The sequence below is a fragment of the Nothoprocta perdicaria genome, unplaced genomic scaffold (assembly GCF_003342845.1).
Source record: "Nothoprocta perdicaria isolate Ctin4 unplaced genomic scaffold, notPer1 scaffold_80, whole genome shotgun sequence".
Classification (NCBI taxonomy): Eukaryota; Metazoa; Chordata; class Aves; order Tinamiformes; family Tinamidae; genus Nothoprocta; species Nothoprocta perdicaria.
This window is the reverse complement of record NW_020456088.1, coordinates 2,862,628-2,889,793: the sequence shown is the minus strand read 5'-3', so window position 1 is coordinate 2,889,793 and position 27,166 is coordinate 2,862,628. Positions and strand designations below refer to the sequence as shown.

The following is a 27,166-nucleotide window of genomic DNA, read 5'->3' as shown; positions in this document are numbered from 1 at the left end:
TAATGGCGTTTTTATTCATAACACCTTTAAATTGGACTGCAATTATTTCATTTTTTAAAGGTCAATTCGGGCAGCAATCGAGAAAAAAAGAAAACAAATAGTCCCTGTGTGCACAAACAATGCAGCTTTGAATAATACATGATAAGTTTATTTCATATTAACATCAACAGTAAAAAGTGGACATTTGATGGGGATTTACTTCGGGTCCTTTTTTTTATTCTTCTATTGTGTCCTTTTTGCCAGTCTCTTGTCCCTCAAATTGTGGATACTTTGCCTCAACGTCAGCCCAAGTTAGGTAACCGTTGGCCAGATCACGAATGATGGCAGGAAGTTCAGAGATCTGCAAAAGAAGTCACAAAGACATATGTAACAAGAGGCCAAAAATCAACTGTTTTGGTGGATACTTAGGAAATAAAGCTAAATTTTACAGCAGCAGGTGAAAACGTGACTTCCTACAAGAGTGTTTGGAGGAAGAAAAAGCATTAACTAATCAGACATCTTATAAGTGTCGGTATCTCAGCAGAGGCTGTTCAGTTATTCGGGAGTGACCACTACAAAATGCATTTGCTGTTGTGATGGAGCAGTTAGGCTGGTCCCTCAATGTTATGTTAGCAGTTTTGCAAGGCAAGGGAAGAATATCCACATGAAAAGGATGCTGCAGGTCCTCTTTACTTTCTAGTCTTTAAGACAAGCATAGATGAAGCTGCCAATTGCTTTTTCTTCGGCACCAGCAGTGTTCTGTCATGGTGGGAGGCATCAGCTAGAGAAATATGGAGACTCATGGAAAACCAGGGAAGACAAAGTCTTGTTTCTGCTTTTGGAGCACCAGGTGATGCAGGTGATGCACACTGTGGGGTGCTCACAGGAACTGGTTTTGCGGGGGGCACTGAACTGCTGCCACTGCTTGGAAGCCCCAAATATTGCAGGTGCTTCTGTACATAGAAGAGCTGTAGAAGAACCAGCCAGTCTCACAGCTGAGCACCAACTCCTGCTTCTATAAGAACCAAAATGAGCTCCTGGTACAGGCTAGGAAAGGGCATGAGAGAGGTGCTAAGGCTGCAGCCCCACTGTTCTGGTCAGGTTTTGCTGACAGGGAATGAGACCACCAAAGAGTAACCTACTATTTGAGTCTCCACATTATGTCAGTCCTAGCAGGGTGTGCTTAGGGCAAGCATTACTTCAGGACAATGGCTTCCAAAATCCACGGGCACATGAGCAACACTGGCAAACAGCAAGCTTCGAGGTGTTGCTTGTCCTGTGCTCTATCAGCCAGGCTGCAGCAGCTGCAGTTCTTCTGGATCTGCAGGTACCAGACAGAGCCAAGTATCTGCATTTACCCAGCAGCCTGCACTGGAAGAACAGCACTCTAAAAGCAGTGCGATCAGCTCAAGGAATGGCCTTCATTCCTTGAACGCCACCTCTGCACCCCAGGGAAATTAAAACCTCTTCTTGCTTCAGCAGCAGGAACAACATCTTTGACCAGTATCTCAATAATCTGGGATACATTTTGGGAATAGCTGGATTGCCTGTGAGAGCTAAGGGCAGCTCCCACAGAGACCAGAGCTGTTGCTGGATCAGAGCCGCTGAAGCTCTCCCCTCACCAATCCCTAGGGAACAGGGGTTCTTGGCACTTGCAGCAGCCTCTGGCTGCTCGTTACCTCTGCTCGGATCTGGCGCATGGAGTCGCGGTCCCTCAGGGTGGCCGTGTGAGGCGTCCGGTTGACGGTGTCGAAGTCGATGGTGATGCCGAAGGCAACGCCGACCTCGTCGGTCCTGGCGTAGCGCCGGCCGATGGAGCCGGAGGAATCATCCACCTTGTGGGAGATGCCGTTCCTGGTAAGTGCTTCAGCTGCACCAAGTGGGGAAGGGAGAATTAGGAGTCACTATAGACTAAGGAGGCAACTCCACCCCAACAAAAGCTTCCCATTCCCTCTTGGCACTGGGACAGCTCTCCAGACAGAGGCTTGATGCTCCTCCAACCTTTGGTTGCAAGGTCATCGTCACATCTGTCATTACAGTCCCACAACTCTCTGCTTTAACCAGGGAACACTTGTCATGGGGAAGCAAGATCCCAAGCAGAACCCATTTTAGTTTGGGAGCTCATTTTCACGGGAATTATGTGATCCTGATGCTGGTCAACCTACAGCACTAAGGACGGACCTTAGCCTTCCCAGTGCACATTCCCATAGGTCCTGCTCTACTTTTTCTTCACTTACATAATTCCTTCACAAAAGGCATGAATTCCTGATTCTGGCTCAGAGGAAGAACAGAGCACTTGAACGGTGCTACGACTGCTGGGAAGCTGAAGAACTAAAGAAAATAATAAAAAAAAAGAATACAAATAAGTTTAATTTTAGTAAGACATAGGTTAAAATAAGCTCTGAGTGAGGTTGGCGGCAGGGTGACGGCACCAGTGGAGTATCTGACCTTCTGCAAGTCATTAGCACGCAGGGCTCCAGCAGTAACACCTCACACTGCTGCAGCACGAGCCTTTACTCCAGCTGGACTCCACATCCCTTCACTCCTGCCAGCCAAGCGAGACCTCCTACCAGCAGAGAGCTCTGCCAGAGCCTCCCTGGAAAAGCTCACTCGAGCAGCAGGAAAATGAAGGGAGGCTGGGACTGTTTAAACAGTTTTATAAACTGTTTAAAGGGAAGAGTTCCTGCAATTGTACTGCAACCCCCTGCTCCACTCCAGCAGGGACCTGGCACACACAAGGTGTTGAGAAAGGCCCTCAAAACCCTCCCACTCAGGGAAAACAAACAAAAAAAAAACTGCAAAAAGTGAAAAACATTTTTTCCTGTCTCTTACAGGAGATCTGTAAGGGTAGAGAAATAACATAAAGTAGATGTACCTGCCACCCGACTCCTAACTGCAGCACACACCATGTGACAACACAGATACGTGGCAGCAGTATTTTTTTTTGGTTTCTGTAAACACAATCCAGCAGCCAGAAACAGTGAACAGGAATGAGCATGAAGTTCACAGCCAGCTTCCCACGGGCCACCAGCAATGGTTGAGAGAGGCTCGGTGCCGACCACTCTGCTGGCCTATATTTAATGTACAACTGCTGCTACAGAGGAGCTTTAGCCCAAGTTTTGGGGTGTTCAGGCTCAGAAAAGGTTAAATGGGTGAGCAGGGCAGCACTGAGGAACCAGTCCACTTGGTTGCACCAAACTATGGCTCTAGATCAAGCAGCAAAGAGGAGATAGAACAGTGAGGAACTGCCTTTCTCCAAGCAACACTGCCAAGTGTGAAATCAGAAAGAGGAATTTCCTGCCCCTCACAAGAGATACAGTAGGAGTCTCTTGCACATACAACCCTGGAGTGCGCCCAATGCACGTGTACAACCGACACGTACGTTGGCAAGAACAGCAGTTCAGCAGCCCGCCTGTGTTTTCCCTACTGTGCACTCAGCCTTGTCCCTGGATGCTGGGGAAATGTGAATGTTTGCAGCTGGTTTTAAGGTGAGGTCCAGCCACAGGAGAGCTCACCGTTCTCTGCTCATCTCCTTCTCGGATCCGGAATGTGTGTTCAAACACTGTGTACATGATCCTCCCGATGCCAAATGAGGGTTCGATTACGTTAGGAATGATTTCTTCCACTGAAACACAAGAGAGTTCATGTCACAGTTAAAGAAGAATATGAAAATATTCTTCATAATTATATGAAAAGAAAAAAACACTAGGCTTACAAAAGCTGCTCTTCTGCTCAAGAGTTCTGGATTTAATGGTGCTGAGCACATGAAAAGGTTAAACATTTCTGCTCTAAATACAAATATTTGAAGAAGAGTTTTGGACTTAATCCATGTACAGACTATATTGAAGCTGTAAATAACAAGCCAGGGCCCCTTCCCTAGCCCCGAGTGCAGACAACAAAGCACAGTACAACTTGCATCCACACAGATAAACACTCCTCCAGTTCAGAACAGCAAGGCCTCATCCACAGCGTTTCCTGGGAATGCTCCCTGATCCATGCCAAGCCACCAGCCTTGCCCAGGCATTGTATTGCAGAGTGCTGTTTGGCATGGACAGAAACTGTGCCAGGGCATTCACCAAGTGCTGAACAGCCTGGATGATCACAGGGTGATGCTGAAGCCCTGTCCTGCTTCACGTTAAGGAAGAGATGCAGCCTCTGTGTTCAGCACCACGAGAGGAACAGCACGGAACTTCAAACCCCACCAAACTTCACTCGAGACTCCTCCACATTGTCCAGTGGATCACTCAGGAACCTCTTGCAATGTCCTCGTTCCCCTCCTTTTTCCATCCCCTCAAAACATCACAAGAAGGTGGGGAAGAGTGAGGATCAGCCAGTTAGTTGCATCTCTCAGAAGATGCGACGTGCTACATTATTATGTACCCACAGTCCTTGCCACAGATTTATGAAAGAGGCTTTTTCCTCCTTCTCCCACTCCTAGCATGACATGAGCACAGTGGACAGCTGCCCAGCTCAGAAGACAGTGCAGCTTTTCAGGAAAAGCTCACACAACAACTGCAGGAGCAACAATTTACAGCAATCAGCTGCTTCTGAAAACCAAAGGAAGGTGGAAAATCAAAACTGCCAGCACTTCACCCTGACTTGCCCACTATTCTGTGTGCTTGTTTTCCTCCTCAATTAAGCACCTCGTTTGGGGTGTGATTTCATTTCCAAACGGATAATTTTTGCATTGACAGCTTTCAGGCACTCGTTTGAGAAGGTCATTGAAAAGTGAAGAACACAGAGCAATAACCTAGGTGAGGACTGCTATACCAATGCATTTGGAGAAACAAACAGCTGCTTCTCCACAACGTCTCTTCCATTTTTGCTTTGCACCTCTAAGTCAGAGCCACAGATCTTTCCATGCAAAGGGACAAGGGAGATGGAATCCATAAGGTTGTCTCCTAGTGCAGCCTGCAGCCAAACTGCTCACCTGCACAAAGTTAAAATAAAACCAGCAGCTCAAACTCTGATTATCAGCCACCTACAATACTACTGTCAGTGCCTGTTACAGCTGAGTCCTCCTCGGGGTGGTGAGGAGGCAAAGCCTGCCACTGTCCTCTGCATGTGCTGAGAGACACCCAGACACAGCTGCAAGAACCAACACAGCCTGTATGTGCCATGAGTTGCTCTATTCCTCCCTACCATGCTTCCAGCCTACAGCAAGACATGCTACTAGTTACACTATGAATTGGGGGGAACATCTGACTTAGTTTCCAGCTCTGTTAAAGATTTCCTGAATGAGGCTCTTATAGAGCTCACTGGAAAAAAAGAAAAAGCCTTTTTTGAGACACTACAAAGCTGGTGAAAGCTCTCCAGCTGCTCCATCAACCCCAGCAGCTGGTTCTTAGCACCACGTGGGACCCTACGAATCCCAGAATACGTGACTGAAGCAGCAGGAACACTAAGGAGCCCACAGTCTCTTAAAGGGGTTATTGAATAGAGTAGGCAAGAAACACATGGGCAGGCATCAACAGTCCCTCAAACCCAATTGGTGCAAAACCTTTCTAATTTGATAAATCGCTGAATTTCAAGGCAATAATGTTGGGTATTTTTCCTGTGCCACAGTACAACAGTAACAGGAAAATGGAATTAATAGAGTCTGCATTCAAAGTGCATCCTGATCTGCCTCTTATCTTTGATAACCAAACAACAAAAAAGATAAATATTTACCATGTAATGTTTTCTGAAATCTCTTCACAGTAACCATGTCCTTTGTTAATTTAAAAGTTTTCCCTTCAGTTTCAACAGTAAATTCCCTGCAAAGGAGAAAGAAGGGATTTAAAAGCTACAGCAATAAATAAACATTTCATAAATTGCAGCAATTGTGGACTCTAAGAGTGGGATGATAGAAGACAGAGTAAACCTCAAAGATCAAAGGAAGAAACATGTGGCACATCATTAAAAGAAGTTTACACTAATAATAAAATTACTACATAAAAATTAAGAGCAACAATTTTCACAGTCACAGTGAACTTAGATGTGGTTACCAGCCTGAAGCAAACTCAATTAGGAAAAGTGAGACTCTCAGGATGAAGTACATCACCAAAAGAAAAAAAAAAATCAAAGTAAATGAAACAGGCATTTGCTGCAGACTTTACATCTCATCCAACACACAGGCTTCTTATGAAAAGTGAGATGTCAGAAACTACCCTATATTCTCACAGGTTCTGAAGAGAGGAAAGAATTAATATAACAACATATTTTCTAAATGAGTAGGGGTGCAGACATATTTTTTGGAGGAGGGATATCATTTCTAAAGCTTTTGATATTATTTATCATCCTCTAACTCCTCTTGCTTCTTTATTAACTTATAACTGTCCTTACTCAGGAGAATTAAAGCTGCATTGACCTACTCTCCTTACAGGAAGCAAATATCTTAATAATAAGGAATCCTAACAGCAAATTGCTGCTGTATGTATCCCATACATGGTGAATTGAGGTTTAAAAAGATTTTGCTATAACAGGATGTTGAATTTAATCAATAGTTATTACATACATTCTATCAATGTGAATCCAGCCTACTGATTAAAACTTATCTGTTAAACCTCTTCAGTGGGATTCTGGAAGAACGAGGTTCACTTTCTTCCAGTTTTGAGTCATCCCCAGTCACCACACCCTGCAATAGTTTCCCTCCCCACTCTGAATGCTACTGTATTTTCTGCACTTTTCCATTCAGAGAGATGTAAAAGCAATAGATCTTAGCTCAAGAAAAAGACACAAGTGTTAACTTTATACAAAGTATTCATTGCCCTTACACCTTGTACCATTTCAAGCAGCATAGTCACTTTATATATATGTATATGATATATATACATTCTTTTTTTCCTTGCAAAAAAACCCCACCTAACTTAGATTCTTAAGCTTGATTAGACTAATTCCTCAGCCTACACACCTAATTAAATCATTTTCAGTCCATTATGTTATGCTGTTTCAACTCTCAAAGCCCTGAATTCAGTTTCTGCTTGCACAAACTAACCTTTTAAAATACAAAACCTACTGGTGACCCAGCTAATACTGGATATGAGTCATTTCCAGGTTAGCACATTTAACCTAAAGAACTTAAGAGTTGTAGTACTTTATTTTTAAGGAAATGAGGTTCATTTTTTATATAAATGCACTTCCCATTAGCTCTTCTTCTAATATATAAAGCTTTTCTCAGTCGAATTTGACAATAGTTGAGATCTCTAAACATTTTTGTGTTCCTATTTGTGCAATGAATACAGTCACACAGGTAGAAGATGGATCCACAATTTGGTGCCTCAATGAGGGCAAAACTGCAATAAGTGCTGAAGTATATCAATAAACACTGGAGAATACATATTCAAACTCTGGTTTCTATAGAACTTGTTTGAAAATTCCAACACTTTCAAAACTATCCACTTTATTTTAAAATAAACATCAAAACCATCTGCTAGTCCTGGCCAACTCCCAACCGGATCACAGAAACCGATAAACACTTTCTCCATTAAAAAACACCATTTCATTGAAATCTGTGTCTTCTATGGATTAATTGCACTAAAGCCAGCTTGCCAAGAAATGCCAGAACTTCAATCACATGCAAATAAACATATGTATATGAACACCGTGGACACATATGTGCTGTCTGCACCTAACTGTATGTTGATGGGTGACCAGCAATGCCTTGGTAGAAGGGGCAGCACTAGAACATTGCAGTTGATCCACCATGAGGACGGTTGCTTGAGGAGGCTCAGGTTACCCAAGCAGCACCTTGGGCACCGTGTCAGGAGGGACAAAGAAGGCCACAGGCCCACGTGGCCAGCTCACCCTTTCTCGTTGAGCAGCTGCTCCATCTCCGTGATGTAGCACTCGTCACACAGGGACAGGTATTCCATCACCACCTTTGCATCCTTCTTATAAGCTTTGCCAATGGCTCCCTTATTTGCCTCGAACTGAACAACGTTGACTGTTTTGTATGAGGCAGTTAAGGAGGTTGGGGTGACAGACTGTATGGCCGGGCTCTTTTGCTACCCAACATCTCTGCTGCTTCTGGTTTAAGGAAGTGCCTTCCAAGAGGAGGGAAGCCAGAACAAAGTACTGAAGGGCAGGTGGTCACTATTTCTGAAAATAGCTCTTTTTAGGTACAGCTAGCAGCAGAATCACAGAATGACATGGAGTAATCTGATGTAGTAACTCCACAGTCATATTTTAACTATGCTTCAGAGTCAAGACAGAGCACAGTATTAAGGCAGAAAACCAACCAGGACAGTCCTTCTCCTTACACTTTACTTTGACAACTTAAGTAAAGCTTCCCTCATTCTTTGCAGGTTCTCCCCCAAAATCAGGCTGATGTTTAGCTCAAGGTTTTTGCGTTCAAAAGCACAGATTTAGTATCAGATAGAGCTCCCCGGTCCCTCAGGGCATCTCACTAACAAATCACACTTCATTGAGTCTGGTTTATTTTGAAAGGATATAGGTTCTTTGAGAGGCTTCTCAGCTATAAGAGGAACTTTGGTGACTCGGGCATGACAGGAGAGGTCATAGCAGGAACGATCAGCACAGCCGACAATCTCAATCCAACCCTGAAAAAACAAATTGGAAGCCTTCACCAAACCGCTTCTCTTTAGTCCAATTAACCATCAAATATGTTTATCCGCTCCAAGCCCTCCACCCTCCCTACTCCCATGACTGTTTTTCTACATAATTAGCCCTGTTACAACAAGCAGCCCTCATTCACTAGTTCCTCCTTCATTTGAATGATTTCATTTGTGTCCGGAGGAAATGATCAGTTATCTAACCAGTGTTCAGGGGCAGGGTTTCCACATGGCTTGGCAGAACACAAGGCTGTGCCAATAGCTCGAGGCTGGGGCCACAGCACAAAATCCCATCACTCACATACTGTAGGCACAAGAAGACATCACATCTGGGGGCCCATCTCTCCTCGAGCATGGAGCAGGCAAGCAGCCACATCAGACTGCCCCAAAGCCTGGCTTACAAGCTAATAAACAAGGTGCAGACAGCATGCAAGGGAAGCACTTCCTTCAATAGGTCAGTACACGTGGAAAGGAAGTATCTCAATACACCATTTGGACACAAAATACCAATGAAGCTTTGTGACACGTGTTAAACACAGTCACCATGTGGATTTTCTAATATGCAAAAGGATAAAGGAAAAAGTACATCAGACACTTTCTTCACTCGTCCTGTCACAGCAGCACTGGATATAGAGGCAGCTAGAACCTGTTTCTATGGTATCCCAGATGGCAGTGGTATAACAGGGTATCAGGAAGTGCATGTGAACAAAACAGATCCCGATGCTTGAAAAAAATGTCTCCACAAATTTTTAATAGGGTACTTTTCTCTGAAAACCCAGAATAAAAGAGAATATAGTAACTGCAAAGAATGGCTTTAAAAAAAGTGTTTGCTGTATGCTGCAAGTTGGTCCAAACACTTTTGATCAGAGTTAAGTGACAAATCAAAGACTGAACCTAGCTCACAAGGTGGTTTTGTCAGGTCGCTGGGGTTGCTGCCTCTGCTGCCCCACGGATTGCTCTGCAAGTGCTGCACTGACCCACAACAAGGCTTGCAAAGTATATTAATCATATTTACATGGTGTGGCCCACAGGCACGCACCTAATTTGGGCTGGCTCCCAAACACCTGGCTGGGAGATGCAGCTATGAGCATATGGAAGTCAGCTCTCTCTTCAGAGAAAGCCATTCCTTCACTCATGTCTACGGAGTTTTGCCATACGAAGGCAAGTCACTTATGCAAGCTGCAGTATTTCTTTTTTTAATCTTAAGTGTGGTACAACTTTAGCAGCTGCTATTCCTCCAACAAGCTGTAATGGAACATCATTATAGAGCTAAGAGTGCTTCAGTTCCCTTAAAAAAAAAATCCAGAAGACAGAGAGCAGATGTTTCAACTCAGCACAACCCCCTAACACTCAGGTCACAGAAAGTTCCTCCTGCCCATTAATACAGCTGCCCTGAACTGCCTGAAACTTTGATGTGTGCTTTATGTGGACACCTTTGCACACTCTCCCAGGCTTTGAAAAGGACCTTGCACAGGACCTATTCACACAAGGATCCCTGCAATGTCACTGTCTAACTCCACTGACCTTAGCAGAATCCATTCAGTCCTTCAGTCCTTTACTTAAATTAGACTGTACTGAATTCTTTGGGTATTTTCTGACTTGTGTGCATATCCCAAACCTCTTCAAAAGGCTGGGCAAGCAGAAGAATGTGAGCAAGGACTGAACTATGAGTGAATACGTAAGTGTAGAGTGGAATGATTTCCTCTGCCCACGAGCAGCAAGGCTAGTTCCCAAATCTTCAAAGGCATTACTTTTGAAACTGTCATCACAACTGATACAAGCTTGGCTGAGACTTACTGAAGAGGCTGAAAGCTCTCCAAGAGAATCTAAAATTAGTCTAAGAATCTGTCTCACCCCTACCTACCTTCTGCTGGCTCACCTGAAAGAAAAAACACGTTCCTCAAAATCTATCCAACAAGAGATGAGAAAAACAGAGCATCCAACAAAGGATGAACTGGAAAGGTCTTCATGACTCCGCAGGCAGACAAATATTCTGTGAAAATCCTCCTCCCAGCTGACTGAACAAGCAGGAGTGACTCCTCATTTCTCATGGTTTAGAAGGTGGAAAGGAGGAACTAGCATTCTAGCAAGAGTGCAGCTACCCTTCAACAAACAAGATCCTTCCCCTGCTGTTACAGGCACTACGGTCACTAGAAAGCACGAGGATTTGCTGCCTTTAATCCTAGATGAAGCTGAACTAGTGTGAAGTCTCTGACTAAGCATGAACAGTTCATAAGCTTTTAAAAGACGACTACAGGAAGCTGAACCATCCCCTTAGTCCTCATTAATTCAGGATCTTTCCATCCCAATGTGCTAATATCAGCAAAGGATGGACAGAAATAAGAATAAAGAAAATAAAGCAGATCCCTTCTGACACTAGTAAGAGATTTGACAAAAATTACTACTTGTTGCTTTGCCACTTACATATGATGTTTTGGACTCTGCATCCCAGCAGTCACAGGCGTAATGAGCCATCTCATTCTCCATATGCTGTCGGAAGCGCAGCTTATCTGGGGACACACCAACCTTTGTAAGGAAGAGGTAGATTCTGCCAATGAAGTAACCGAGAACGGAGTTATTGATCACACCCTAGAAGAAGGGGAAAGAAAAAACATGGGCATTACTTTCCATGTGAGCAAAGCCATTATTTGGCATAGCTCTGCAGACAATTCGCCACATTACAGACAAACACTTGCAGCTGACTGTGATGCCTTGATGACTACTATACCCTCCATGAAACCCACTATTCATTTTTTTCAAATTAACCTAGTGCTACTGTCAGGATCTCCCTCTGAACAAAACAGTAATTTATTACGAGTCTAAGACACATCATCAACTGTCCCTAAAAATCTTCTACATGAAGATACCCTGCTGTATCCAGCAGTCCTGTCATTAGTATCAAAATGGTGCAATAAACATTTCAGTTATGGCTCAGGGTCCCACAATAGCTCTTCCCTGAAGTTTGGGATTTCTACACAATGCATCTTTTCTTTCTCCTTCCTTCACTCCCATCATACTTTTCCTTTCACAAGTTTGGAGAATCAGGAATAGAAACCTTAGCATACAAACCATATACTGATGGAGGCAGATAACACAGCAGGTCCTTTTTACCAACATGAGATTTACCATTCCATTCTCATTACTGTAAAGCCTAAACTCTAACCGCTAACCCAGCATCATCCACAGATTTTTCTCACTGGTAATAAGAACCTGGCTTGGATCTCAGTCACAGTGATTCACCAGAGGTAAATGACTGTGAAATCTGGGAGCAAATCCATTTGTACTGGCCCAGCAGGGCAAAGTTTTGAGAACACTCTTCACAAGCACAAGCTACACATGCTCACAAGAGGAACGTTACCTGTTGGACAGCATCTCCCAGCCGCATTACATGGGCAGACTGCCCGCTGACCTGCGCCTTGGACGAGTACAGGAGGATGTTGAGATCTGCCACGTTCTGAAACTTCGGGTGGTTTTTCTCACTAGGATCCACAAAGTGCTCAATTTCTGCCATAGTGAATTCCCTAAGGGGAGCACATACAGTCATGTGCATGAAAATTTATGGGTCAGCTACAACCCACTCCATTAATAAACGGTTGTGATTGTTTCTCACAAGCCAGCCAGCTATTTAAAAGACATAAGTAAATTCAGAGTAACAGGAACATGAACTGAAACATGAGCTCATCTTAACACTGCATTTATTTTCACCTTCAGACTTCTAATATCACTTCCTAGAAGTTCATTTAGAGATCTCTGGTCTCGGATATCACCGCTGTGAGTCAGAGCAGAAAATAATACCTTTGGAAACACTGCAGTTTTTCTTTCCATTCTATTATGGTCCCTTATTAGAAACACAGGTTTCCTACATGGATGAATTCAGGAGCCTGATCTCAAAAGCAGAGGTACCTACAATGGTCAGGCGATGTGATAACTTCTTAAAGATAATCATACATCTACATCCAGAAATAGGATACGTTCTGTTTTATGAACTTGGGCTTTGATAAATCTCTAAATTGAGTCTTAGTTTTCATGTTTTAAGCCAGTTGACACAGAATTAGCCTGTTATCTAAACTCCTTTAAAAAAAAAATCTATATAATCACTAACTTTAAGCTACAGGCATCAGGATATAATTTTCTATGACAGCATAATAACACACTCTCCTATAAATGTAGCACAAGCACATAATTTATACTTCACTGGAAATGTATTTCAATAACAAAACCTGCTGATTTCCAGATGTGCAAGAGAACAGGAAGACTGAGAAAACTCCAAAGAGCTCCCTTACTACCAGCAATGCCAGTGCCTCTCAATGACATTCATGGCACCCTATTAATTAGTAACCACATTTGGAACATGCACTGCCTGCGTGTACAACAGAACTCCCCAGCTGGGAAGGGGAGCTCTCCTTCCAAATTTGAAAAGGAAGAGATATCTGCTCAGAACGAGGCTGTTATAATATAGAAATTACCCTTAAGGAAGGGCAATAGTCACTTTGACTCTGAGATTCTCAAGTCAGGTTATTTCCTGATTTCCTCTTTATAAAAAGCTGTAGAACTACAAGACTGAAACAAGGAAATACTGCTGCAAGGTCAATCATGTTTTGATTCCAGACTCGTCTCAAAGCAAGTAATGCAAGTGTAATTAAACAAGAAAAGCTACATGTCCTGTAGAGAAAATAATGCTACCCTCAATTTGATTTGTTTAGTTTACAGTGGAAGCCAAGTTTTGTTAGTAAAATTGTGTTTAATCTAGGCTTTTCTAAGAATACAGCTACTTCAGACACCCTATGTCTCCTCTACTAGGAGACATAGGCAGAACTCTGAAGGGAAAAACTGATCTCTCTGATTGTAAATCTCTCAGATTTACAGAGAATGTTATCAGGAGCCCCTTAAAACAAGGAAGAGAGATCTATGAGAACTGCACTGAAGAGAAATAATCATACGAAAACACTGGAACAAAAGAGAGGTGTTACTCACTGCAAGCGATACTCCATCACTTGCAAAAGATTCTGCTGAAAAAAAATTTGCAGTACCTGACTCTGATGAGGCCAGAGCGGGGTGAGATCTCATTTCTGAAGGAATTTCCAATCTGGGCAGCAGCAAAAGGCAGCTTGCCTTGGTTGAATTCCAGGAGACGTTTAAAGTTGAGGAATATTCCCTGTGCAGTTTCTGGCCTCAGATAGCTGAAAGAAGGAAGGGTGATGGGAGATTAAAAGGAAAAAAAAATCATAAAGACAAATGGTTGGGAAAAGCAGTAAAAAAAATTGAAAATGTAGCTACAAAACTTAAAGCTGCCTCTTATTGTCCTGAGTCTTTTAACTCCGGAAACAAAGAAACAGTGCTTAGGAAAAGGGAAAAGAAAAAAGCCTCAGCCCAAACACAGTGTGCATTTTGGATATTTACAAAAGTAAACTGTATGACTTGTCTGCATTTGGAGAATGGGAGAAGGGATTTCAGTGAAATGCAGGGGCCAGTGACAAACAAAGTCATAGAGCACATATCCTCTTTGCCTTTCCTGCTCTGGGCTCTGCCAGACTACTTGCAGATGAGGATTTTGCAGGCAAAACAAACACATCACCCTGAAACAGGTCCACTTCTCTACAGCCATGAGATGAGTGAAAATGGGGAACCCAGTGCTAACTGACTATACAGAAAGCACACCAACAAGCAAGATCCTAGCTGTGATGCTCAAACTGGTTGTTTCAGGTGCAACTCTGCACAGCTCCTTGATCATCCTCCTTTCAACAAAAGGACAAGCAATAACAAGCTGCCAGAGAAGACTGGGAGGGATAAGGCTGCTCAAGAAGGAATTGCACATTTCAGTCCCATAATTCAGTCTCATAATTGAGACTTTATTTTTAATTCTGAGGGAACTCTGAAAAATGGAAAGCAGGAGCAGAATGAGTTTTGTACCTACCCAGGCATGTTCCCTCCAGGTCCAATGGAAGTCTTGAACATGAGATTGAAAGAAACAGGAGGGGACAGGTCATTGCCAGTGATGGGTGACTTCACATTGTAGTTCACAAAGAGATCTGCAAGTTCTTGCTGGCCATAGTTGTCCAACTAATAACAAAACATAGGAGGATTACTTTAATTATTAGGCAACAGGAACAAATTATGCACTCCAACTCTTACTGAGAACAATCTAGAAGTCTGTAGCATCAGTCCCAATGTGACATCCTGTTAAGCTAATTTTTTAAGCTAAAGCTAAAATTTGAATCCATGATGGACAAATACACTTTGGAAATCTGCAAAGCCTTTTTAGCAATATGGGTCTATGACTCAGCTGTTTTGCAGAGTCTTCTGAAGCCTAAAGACCTGACAGAAATGCAGGCACTGAGCATGAAAGTGGGTGTGAAGCAGAAGACAAGTCATTGGAGCTGCATCACCACCCACAAATAGCTCATTTTGAACAGTTTCAAGTAAAACATAGGGAGCAATGTGTTGGGAAGGACAAAAAAAAATGCAGCACTGAGAAAGGAGAAGGTCAGGTAAAATATCTGCAATGCTTTGTCCACATTGACTCCTCTTCCCTCTGCTTCATGAAGCACAGGATACTCCAAGCTACACAGCTGCTCTGCATTTTTCTCAAATAGATCTGTAGCAGAGAGGTTTTTGGTGAAAGAATTTTCATTTTCTCTAAAAACAATTTGATGGTAACTTTCACAAGTGAGATGACACAAGACATTTCTGGGACATCACAGCCTCCTTTCTCTGGAGGATGAAAATCAAACTGCAGGAAGTCTAGAAGTCTAACTGCAAACTAGGTGCACAGAATCAGAGTTTATGGAGCTATGTATATCTATAGAATTTTGTGTATTTATATGCAGTATTTTGCACATGTATATTTAAATGTAATTTCTATATTTAAGTATCAGAAGGAGCTATACTAAAAAGTAAAGTCATGACTTAACACTCAAGCTTATAACTAAATGAACCACTTCCAGCTCTAATTGTCATGATCCTTCAGATATGAAAAAGCCTCCAAACTGCAGATAAAAGGAAACTATTAATAGATGGATTCCCCTGACAGTGGCCAAAGTTCAGTACTGCAGTGTGAAAAAGCTAATACAGCTGGTCAGTGATTCAATACACTAGGGAAAAATCCTTGCTCTTTCTGGAAGGAACTGACCACACTTTGTTCTGGAAGTGCTTATCCTAGAAGTCATGAGAACGAATGTTAAAAACAAAATATGAAAAACAAATAAACAAAAAGCAAATGCCTGTACAGCAGCTTAGGAATGCTAGCTTGGAGCCCTGACTATTCTCACAGCAAATAAAAATCTGTACAGGATATTAGAGACAGAAGAATATGTCTCAAAGCCAAGTCAACTCTAAAACATACTGATTAAATGCTAAGGCAGCTCAGGAAAACCCTGTCAAAACTCATCTACCTGTTACTTGCATCATGTTTATGTAGTCAGGCTTTGGAAAGGTAATGAGGAGATTCAGAGGAAATAGGCTTTTTGCTCAGGTGTAGAGTTGAAAAGAGCAGACCAGCTCCAAGGACAGAGCTTTAGGTCCAAGACTCAGCTTCAGCAAGGGGTTCACATCCCTCCAAACAGCAGGAGGGAAATGTGGTTAGCCAGTGAAGTTCCAGTATTAGTTAACTAGTAGATCTCCAGGATTTAGAAGCATATACTGCCCTGCGTGAATCAGTGAGGTACAGACTGAGCAAAGGTCAGCAATACCACCAGATTTGACATTGGCTTTTGTCTCCCCTTATCTCCAAACATTGACCTTCAGGAAAAAGTGACCATGGTAACTATATTAAAGGAAGAGGATATAGAGAGGACAGTTGAGCTGTTACATCTAATCCAATAGGATTACTGTAGGTTCTGCAAGCTGCTACTGTCCAGGAAGTCAGCAATGAACATGGGAAATATGTGTTTATGCTAACATTGTGCTCTGTGTTTAGAGACGGAGAAAATGTTGATATTGGGCACTGTGTATTAAACTTCTCAGGTAGCACACATGTTCTTCAAGAAGTCACCTTCCTAAGTAAGCACGTACCTGTGTTAGAACATTTTCCATTTCTGCCTTTTTCTCTGCTGTGCACTTCTTGTCAGACATCAGCTTTTGCAGGTGAGCTGTGAGCAAGAAAAGCACATGGTCAGTTTATACTGTGATCCCATCACTGACCCCAACCTAAAGCCAGATGAACCAGGAGGATTACTCAGCAGAAATATAAACATATGACTCCAGAACACAGCATTTTTCAGTAGGAGAGTCGATTTTGTGATATCTGTTAGGGTAATCCCACTGATATTACTTGGAAAATGATGATTTACAAATGAGGAGCCATATCAGTTTGATGTTCCACTCTCACAGTGAAAACAACGGGCCCTTACCTAATTTTTTGCTGAGACAAAGCTCATTACAACAAATTCAACCAATGGCTTCGTGTCCCTTTCTCCTTATTTTCTTTCTAATCACTCTGGAAATTAAAGACAAGCTCTAATCCTAAACTAGCAAAGCCAATTTCATCCAAACACATTCACAGGCACTTATTGACTCAGTACAGTAGGTCTAGACTGCCTTTTCTCTTTAAAGCACATTATCCTCCATGGGATACGAAGACAGGGAGAGAGCCAAGACCTTCCACTCCTAGTTGAACAAAATAGTTCAAATTTTAGTGGCAGTAACAGCAGGTGGCTGCCCACTGGTAATGGGGTTGCAGAGGAAGGAACATAGAAAGGCTTGGTATGATGATGTTCAGTATACAAAGTGAGGGGAGGCTAAATGAGTTTCTTCTGTCTTTTAATAAAAGACAAATTCAAACTGGATGTTACAAAAACAGTTTTATGCTAACAAGGACTGTTTTGTATACTTTATTTCCAAGGAAAAGGCTAGAAATCAAGGCAAAGCAACACAATGGAGCTGATGAACATGATCTCAGGTCTCAGACAAGGTCTTAGGTTCCTTATTTCTAGGATTCCTTGCTGTGATTTTTTCTTCTTCTTTAAACAAATTTCAAATAGAAAGTGTGTGGACACCATAAACCTTCTAAATGCCCAAAATCTACCCAGTATTCTCCCCAAAATAATCAAATGCCAGTCTATATATCAAGGTTAGTAGTTTCCCTACACTGGATTCTTGCATGAGGAAAATGTGGTATGTTTCATTATATCTCCAATAAATCATTTCTCTGTTATGAACCAAAGCAAAATACAAGATAAAAAGCTGCAACATAGTAGAGAACATCAACCTCGTTATACAGGGATTCTTCAGCTTATACAACACAAGAGCCTTTTATGTCTTTTAGTAAAAAGGGATTTAACTACGTTATTCCTAAAAATCCTGTACCTAATTCAAGACATTAGCACAGCATTTTGCCAGGACTGAGAACTTATGGAGTCTTTGGTGTAAAAAAAAAAAAAAAATCGTGATTAACAACAAATATGAATGGGATAGATAAACTATATAAACCAGCCTATTCCTTCCTTGAGAAGGATACTCTGTTCCCATGCTTGCCCCATGGATGAGATATCTCCCAATCCACCTCAGCCTTCAGACAAAACCCATACCTTTTAAGAGATGATCAGCACGAAAACATTCCCCATTCTTCACATCTTTCACCATGAAGTCAGCAAACTTGTCTACGTGGCCAGAAGTCCTAGAAGCAACATAAAAAAGAAACATGAAAGTTGCCGCTGGACACTCAGTGCTGTGTGAGGCCAGCACATGGACCTCATGCTTTGAAGAGACACCCTTCATACTCCACACCCAAACTGCAGGCACACTCTTGGTTTAGGTGCAGATCCATAGGTGCATCCAGGTCCATCTCACATAAACAGGCAATCTGTGAGCAGGTACCAGAATGGCTCAAACTTAAAATGTGTCAGTAAGATGACACTTACTGTCTTCAGACATCACATGGGGACTGAAGTGAGACATGGACACATGTGTGAGGAGTATGCTCTAGCTCAGGGGGACAAACTCTTGCTAATTGGAATCAGTGACCCACAGAAGCTTCTGATGGTTGTGCCATAATCCATACAGAGTAATGCAGTTGGATCAGCTTGGACTTTCATTAACGCTCCTGACACGTGCAGATTTCTTCACTGTGAGGGTGTTTGAGCACTGAAACAGGTTGCCCAGAGTTTGTAGAGACTTCATTCTTGGACACAGTGAAAACATGACTGAACATGGTCCTTGGCAGGCCAGCTTTAGCTGACCTGCTTGGGCAATGAAGTCGGTCCAGATGATTCTAGATGTTCATTCCAACCTCAACAACATTCTGAGATTCTCGGACACATCAGTCTCACTGCTCTCACTGACTTATGGGAACAACAGCTTCACACACTGCCCTGTGTACTAACATCTAATTATTTTGCACTACAACAGAGTATGAAATTAGGTAACCTACTCTCAAGCGGGTAATTTTACAGCAGACTAAAACAAAACAAAAAACACAACTATGACCAGAAATGACATCTCGCAGAAAGACCCATATTTACTTCAGAACTGGCTCTGGCGTGAGCATGGTACAGTCAATCTCTAGGATTTGCTCCTCTTGTATAAAGTGCTGTCTCCAGGCCTGGATGATGTTGTTCTTCAAAGCACATCCAACAGGTCCAAAGTCATACAGACCACTGACACCTGTAGGAAAATATATATATAAATATGGGAGGCAAGAGATCATATGAACACGCACCGCTTGGAAGAAATAACATCCCAGCTGAGTGTTCCCATCATTTGCTTTAAGTCTGAGTAGCAGTAGGAACTGCTTTGTGCTAAGCAGAATAAGGAGCATGGCTCACTATAGTGTTTCTTTTATATAAAGACCCATACCATAAAGGCTGAACACTGTGAAGCATCTAAATAGATACTTCCTATATTATCCTATATTATCCTCTGCTGCAGACTACACTGGCATGTCAAGTAGTGGTAAAAGCTTAAAGCTCCGTGCATTCTACAACTGCACAAACTGCACTCCCTTCTCAAATGTATTATATTTTCTGACTCGTTTCTTTACAGAATCCTGTTTGAATGAGGAATCTGAATAAAGAGGAGGTTATAATGCATACACCAGCAGGATACTTTACTGTCATCAATAAAATTTATCTGCTAATCACCAGCTTAGGGACAAAAATGAAAGAACAATCCAAGATATTTATTTTAGGATCACAGGCAAAAAAGCAGCAACCATCCAAGCATTGTGCTACACCCTGAGGAGGCTCAAAGCAGCTGTCTGAAGAGGTTTACCAGCTGCATTTGCTTACCTGCTCAGTAAAGTTCGCTGACAAAGCTCATTAATAAAACAGGCTCTGAAGTTTGCAGTACTTTTGAGCAATGTTATCATGTTAAATAAAGCTCCCATATCTATTGTGAATAGTTAATTCTAAGCTGATCATCACCTTAATGAAAAAATACTCACCTCCCCCTGCAAAGAAGCTATTTTCTACAATGCAATGCTCAGAATTTAACACCATTCATTTTAGATTCAGAAACCAAACGGCAAAATCTGAGAACCAACCCCCAACAAACCTTCTCCTTAAAGGAGGAGGAAACTTGAATTCTAAAGCCAAGTTTTAAGAAGTCTTTCCACACTGCAATAACGTAATATCCAGCGAATATAACATTTCAAACAGCTAGAAAAAACAGAACACCACCTTAAACAGATTTAAATTTGGATTTCTTTAAATCTTTACCTCCATAAATTGAAAAGGCTTGATCATAGAAAAATCTCCTTTTGAGAGTGTCTTCCATTTTAATTCTGTCCACAATGTCATCTTTGGGCTGTAAGGCTAGCTCCTGTTAAGTCAAGCAAATCAAAAACAATCAAGAGCTTCAGTTTCTGGCAGTAGGACAAATCCTCCCCATTCACCATTATGAGTTAAAAGTCTGTAAAGACCATTCTGAAGCAAAATTATCCTGCCAACACGTTCATTTTTGAAAGAGGGATGATCACTCTGAGATTCAAGTCCTCAATTACGAACACGATCATCTCAATGCAGCACTTTAGACACTGGAGGTGATCTCATCTACCCTAACTTTCAGACACCTAACCCTGAGCTAGTCATCCTCAGCTCCCCTTAAAAAAAAGTTACAGTTACAAAATGCCTAAGTGCACTGATTAAATTCTAAGAAAGTGTTTTACACCAGGCTCATTGTGATTTTATCCAAAATCCTGTTAGGCAGAGCAATTACAGATACATATCTATTGGTTTACCACAGGAGGGAACAGACAATAATGGTTTTAAACAAAAACATTATTTTTTTATTACTTTTCAGCTAATTGTTAGTACATATTTGACAAAAGCAATGCCAAGAGAGTGACCGATTCTGACTCCACATTTGGTTCCTAAGGGGCTATTTATTCGATTTGGACTTCTGCAAAATAAAACGTTAGCAAAGCCAGCAGATTTGAAGGAAGTCTTTCTTTAACACAGATTTTAATAATTGTTTTAACAATCAAAACAAGGTTAACCCAATTCAGTTCAACAAGTGAACTCAGAAATGCTCATACCATAATTTTGAACAGCCTTTTGTAACTAAAAATATTGTATGGGCAATACTTATTTATTTTTAAGCATCTAGAGCAGCATGCAAATAAACATGGCTGGCTTTTTAGAAGCACTAAATCTCTTCACGCTTCCACTAGGATAGCCCAACAAGCAAGTCTGCAGGAGAGACAACAAATGAGAGAGAACAGGCACACATGAGAGCAAGAACCAAAACAGCCCCTTTAAAACACAGAAAGGAAATCCATTTAACCCACTGCTCAGAGCTGCCAGATCACACTTCTGTTAAGAAACCCTGATGATCGTGAAAGGATATTTTTTGCCAAGAGTGACAGTGACAGTGACATTGCCTGATTTTGAACTGGAAAGAAGAAATGGTCAGTAGGGGAGGAGGACTGTAAAGGGCAAGGGAACTCATAGAACTCAACTTCTCCACCTACAGAAAACTGCTAATAAACTGACTGTTGCAGAAGACAAAGGGACAGCCTCTTCTACCTATTTTCATAAATATTTTCATAAATAAAAGGCAAGAAAGCCCACAGAAGCTTTCAAGCAGAGAAGGGCTCAGTACAGCAGTGGATCTATCTACTGACTTAAATCAAATATGGTTTGATGATATCAGGACAAGGAATCTTAAACACGATATCGTGACGTTCTGTTCAGCACTTCCAAGATCAGAGCCACTCTGCTCTGTTAAAGTAGGAAAAGTGCATCTGCAGCTGCTAAAGCTAAGGAATATTTGTTTTGCTGCAGAAGTTGCAAGGAGCACTGCTGCAGCCACCGTCAGGAAGAAGGACCGTACAGGAGGCTGGGCTCACAAGCACAGATGCTGCTTCTGCAAGGTCATTCTTTCCCCAGCAGCATCACAGCCCGCACAAATTGCATAACTGGCAAGCAGTGTCTCTGTGCTGCATCCTTCAGGCACTCTTCCAGCAGAAAGGAACACCAAGACTCCTAACCTGCCTCACTGCAGCTCTCTACGTCATGTTTCTGATGGATGGGAAGCAGAATTGGGGAAGAATTTAGACACCATTTACTGCAGAAGGACTTTGTCGTGAACAAGCCATAGGTTTCAAAATCTTTTGCTGGATAGCAGGAAAGTAAAAAGGACATCCTGGGCTAGATGTATGCAAGTAGCTTATCATAATGCTAGTCCTGAAAGAGAATAAGGAGTGTTCACTTCAGATGATTTTATAGGTCAAATGGGATGAACTGTTTAAGCTCAGGTACTCCATAGTGTTAAGGAAGTTTCAAGCACTGGTGTAAAAAGTGCTTTATTTTTTTATTCCCTGAAGTGTACCACAATTATAGTAATTTCCTTATGAATTATAAACTAGAAAGGATCTAGCACTTTCCTAGGTGAATCTGCAGACCTGGTAAATTTTTATGCTTCTGGATTTTGTGGTAGCTTCAGTCTGGGAGATGAAGAGAAGATAATAGAAGCCTACATGGTAAGGAAGCATATTTTTATGTGTTTATTGATCTAGAGACAAAATAAACTCCAAATTCCACATTTTTGCTTGTGGAATGGTATTTCAGGCACAGCTGCCTTTAAAAAATAAATAAATAAATAAAAGAAGAATTTAAAAATATCCTCCTGCAAAAGACTGAAACAAAATACATGGCTTTGAAACAAACTATGAGCCTTTAAAATGTTTACAAAACATTACTTAAACACTAGCATTGGAATCAGTTTCTAAACAGGCTATCTGTGAGTTTGGGGGATTCAAATGCTGCACCAAGAACTGGAAGATGAAACTCACTAGAGTAAACAGCATTGTGTGTTTTTCTCACACACAGAAAAGATCTGTGTGTTAAATGGAGAGGGCTGACAAATACTGAATTTCAACTTAATTCCTGGTTATTGCTTTATTTATTGCTGACAACGCTGTCTAATGGCTTGTTGGAAAGACCAACCTTGTAAATTATTTCAAAAATGAATTTGAACACTGGTTACAACTGTTTAGCCTGAATCTATACTGTAGAATAAAGTGCCATTAGAGATTACAAGGCTTTTTGGACAGAATTGTTCAATTCAAACGCAGTTTCAAGACTCACCTTGGCTTCTAGGACCCTCTTCCGAGCTTTGAGCTCTGCTACAGCTTTGTCTATATCCACCTGGGGGGCCTTCTCTTCCTTCAGTTTCCTTACAAGTTCTCCCTGGAAGAAAGAGACAAAACGTTATAGACTTTGAATATCACAAAAAAGGAAAATTATCCTCCTTTCAGCTCCCCTGGCAATTTTAAAGGAGTGTTTTGACCTGCATCTGCATATCCCCTCTGTCCTCCCTACCCAAACCAGCTCTAAATAGGTTGTTTCAGTTGGAAGAAGATACACTTTTGCTATTGGAAGTTAGCAGAACTGGACATCCTTAGAGAAATTAAGCAGCAATCCCCTCATAAAACCAGTTGTTAAATCCTTGCTCTGCTATTTAATCTCAGGATGCAAATATACCCTTGTATGCCTAACTATCAGTGGCATCAATGACACCAGATTACCACAAATCCTACTTTTCTTTGAGGACGGACTCTTAAGTGGATTCTTAGATGGTTAATAAGAGCCTTGGGCTCTCGTTGTCAGCAGACATTTTAATAAGACTTCTTTCATCTACCCCTTTTCCTCACAATTCACGACCATTTCAGATCTCAATTCACCTGTCAAATTTGGTCAAAATTGATCAACAAGGACACAACCTTTTAGAAGAAGCTCTCATAAAAGTTCTTATTTTTAGCCTAATGTCTAAGCTAAGATGCTAAAGATGACACAGCATGATATGTAAGTACTCTTACTGTTATTAAGATGTGTCCAGATACTGCTATTAAAACGTGTCCATAATATTTTGAAAAAGAAAAAAGAAAAAAAAAAAGAAAAAAAATGCCCAGCTATTTCAATGCAACAAAACTCTGTAGGAAACTTTCAAGGAGGTCTTGACTCCAAATAATCTATCCTCACCTGGCTAAGGCACCACAAAGGTCTCTTTGTTCTGTTAGGACTTTTGTCCCATGAAGTGGGACAGGTTGGCCCTTGATAAACACTTAAGTACCCAGCATGGTTTTCAGACCCCATTTCTCAGCCAGTAAGACTTCCTCATCATTGCGGATAAATTAATTAATGAAAATTCACTCTTTTTTTTTTTTCAGCCAAAACCAAGAATCACCTTGAATTACTGAGGACAAAGGAGTAGCTACAGAAGGAAAAAGCAGAGAGATGGTAATGTGTTCCCAAATGGGATGTTTTAAGGAGATGCTCCTTGTATCAGTGATAAAAAGGCTAATTTTACTAATACAAGGAAGAAGAGAGGAAGTGACTTATTAAAACACACACTTTAAAACAAAACAAAACAACAACAAAAAATAAGAATACTGTCAGATGACCTAATCCTGTCGGCTACAAGACAGGAACAAATCTCTTGCTTTCTTCCTGTTAACTAGTTCTATCAAACACTGAAGTTTCACTCTAGAGCTGAGGTCCCGAACTGCCATTCCTGAGAAACGTGGCAGAGGGAGGGATCTGAGGGTTGATTTTTTTTTTCTTTTAAAGTAGTAAGTCCAAATTGCCTTTGTTGAGCTAGGGGGTCGGCAGTGGAAAAAGAACATCAGGGCGACTGCAAGGCAGCCACTGCTGACTCGAATGCATCACCCTGCTCTTTGCTGAGCATCTAAAAGCAGCACACGGCAACTCTTTGTCCTGACCTATAAGTAAAACAGTAGTTTGCCATACAAAAGAAAAACAACAAAAAACACAACTGAGGCAAGCAATTATTCTTGCTGACAGGACTCTATCTAATTAAAGCTACAAGCTCGAGCCCAGCCCAGAGGAGGAGCACACGCCGGCACTCGATGTGGCAAATTTTGCTGCAGCTTTGTCCCACAGAGCAGTAAAGCAGAGGGATCCACCCCTGGATCGCGGCAGCCTATTGCATCAGGCACTGCTGCAGGAAGATACGCAGCTCCCTTCCCTCCCCAAAGATTCAGGGTCCCTCAGGTTTAATTAAACTGCTCCCGCACTTCTCCAAGAGCTGACAGACAGGGTCTGCTGCATTAAAAGATACCAGTTACCCCATTCTTCCTTGTCCTATTCTATATCCTCCTTGTCCTCCTGCATGGAGAGCTCACTAAATTACTATTGCACACTGCAACACTCAGGGTTCCAGCTCTCCATATTCACCCACAAAGCTTTCCTTGGCATCCTGCACTTCTATCCAGCTTGAGAGAAGAGGGGCATTTATATATTAAAGGCAGATCACAAGATTCATGCTAAGGAATTTCAAAATAAATAAACTGGCTAGTTTTACACATCATCATTTTATTTACAAGGAACTCTCCTGCCAAGACACTATGCTGTACAGTGATTCATAATAAAAACTCATTGAAGTGCCAGTATAATTAGAGGGCCATAAATCCACTCATTTAATGGGGAAGCATAAGCGCAAACCTACCAATACATGGGACACACACGTAGCTGGATGTGCAGCTAGGCATAACACTACGCATTCAGCTACGTAAAGGAGGCATGTGGGGAACACACACACATAGATCTTGCTGTTAAAGCGAGGAAGGGGAAATACCAAGTGCTGCAGTCAGGCATCAGACTCACACATTACACAAGAAAGGTACCAAGATCTAGATTCACTCATGAAAAAGAATCAAATCCTTCTTGGGTAAGAAGGAAACCAAAGATAACAGCATCACCTGTACATAAAACAGAAAGAAAATGTTATATAGCCTCAGCTAATAGAAGGCATCTGTATTTTTGATATATAAGAATGATGAAATAGAAAATGCACAGGGCAATGAATCTCCTTTACTGCACTAGGCAAATATGCCATTATGAAAGGCTATCCCTTATCTCCAAAATCTGATGCAAATACAGCTCGAAAGGGAAGTCAAAAAGCATCTCTAGTGGATGAGGAAACCTATGCAGTGTTTTATAAGGACAACATGAAGCAGCAGCTCTGGGGCCTGGCAAAGTCATCTTCAGGCAGGAGAGAAGGATGCGTCAAACCAGGTGAGAGGCAGAGAGGACACAGTGACACATAGATCCAGTTTTGCAGGATACCACTTGGCACCACCAGCGTGAGGAGGGGAAGGGACGATCCTGCACGTGGAGCCACCCACGTTCTCCGCACCAGCCCAGAGAGGAGAGGCGCGCGGAGCCACCACCCCAGGGAGCCCGCAGGGAAACGCAGGGAGAACCCACCCGCCTTTACTGTGGGACAGCAGGACACGCCAGGCCGGGGGCACAGCAGGGCCCCACGCACGGAGCCACAGGCCACCAGCAGGGCCCTACGGGGGGACAGACACAGAGAGATGGCCGGGGGCACCGGGGACACACCGCAGCCTGCGTTTGGGGACACGTCCCCAGGACAGGTATCCTGGAGGGATGGGGCTCCCTCCAGCTGGTCACCCTCCCTTCTGGAGACCCCCCCACCAGGTTCTCCTCAGCCAGGAGCCCCTATCTCACCTCATCAGGGCTGGGGTCACCCCAGCTGTGTCCCCATCATGAGACAGCCCCCAGCTGCCTCCCCCAGCATGTGCCCCTGTCCCGGGGACATCCCCCGGGCAGGTCCCTTCCCAGCCCAAAACTGCCTCCTCACCGAGCTGTCCCCCCCGGGTCAGATCCCTCCTTCCCTCCCGGAGGGATCCCAGCCAGGATCCCTCCCCTGAACCAGGAACCTTCTCAAACAGGGTCCCCCCACGCCCCTCAAACCAGGTCAAGCCCCGCTCCCCCAGCCTGGTCTCCACCTCAGCAGGTCTCCCTCATACTGAGCCCCCCCCCAACCACACTACCCCCCTCAATCAGGACCCCCCCCCCCCAAACAGGGTGTTTTTCTCCTCCCTGCTCGACCGGGTCCCACCTCAGCAGGTCTCCCCCTATAGCCCTGACCCACCACAAGCCGGGATACCCCCCACCCCCTAAAAAAGGTCTCCCCTCGCTTCAAACCGGGTCGATCCCCCCTCACACACACACTCACTTCCAACCGGGTCGATCCCGCGATGGGTCCCGCCTCAGCGGGTCTCCCCCTACGGCCAGGACCCCCACCTAAAGAGGAGGCCTCCCCCCTCAGCCAGCACCCCGCTCCATACCTGCAGCCGCACCGCCTGCCGCAGCGGCGCGAGCAGCGCCTCGGCTTGCGGGCCGTCCATGGCGGCGGCGGCGCTGGTGGCGATG

At 42.8% G+C, this 27,166-nt stretch overlaps 1 protein-coding gene across 1 annotated transcript; it reads right to left on the bottom strand.

The window, feature by feature from the left end:
* GARS (glycyl-tRNA synthetase) lies at positions 1-27,160 on the bottom strand. The gene is made up of 17 exons (XM_026051894.1): positions 27,082-27,160; positions 23,054-23,155; positions 20,183-20,285; positions 18,989-19,130; positions 18,056-18,144; positions 16,542-16,618; positions 14,446-14,591; positions 13,562-13,711; positions 11,890-12,052; positions 10,956-11,120; positions 8,412-8,519; positions 7,765-7,910; positions 5,650-5,735; positions 3,495-3,604; positions 2,217-2,310; positions 1,659-1,849; positions 1-340 (listed from the first exon to the last, which is right to left on the bottom strand). The coding sequence occupies exons 1-17, from the start codon at positions 27,139-27,141 to the stop codon at positions 215-217; spliced, it is 2,058 nt and encodes a 685-aa protein (XP_025907679.1). The 5' UTR covers positions 27,142-27,160; the 3' UTR covers positions 1-214.
* Between the last annotated feature and the right edge of the window lie 6 nt (positions 27,161-27,166).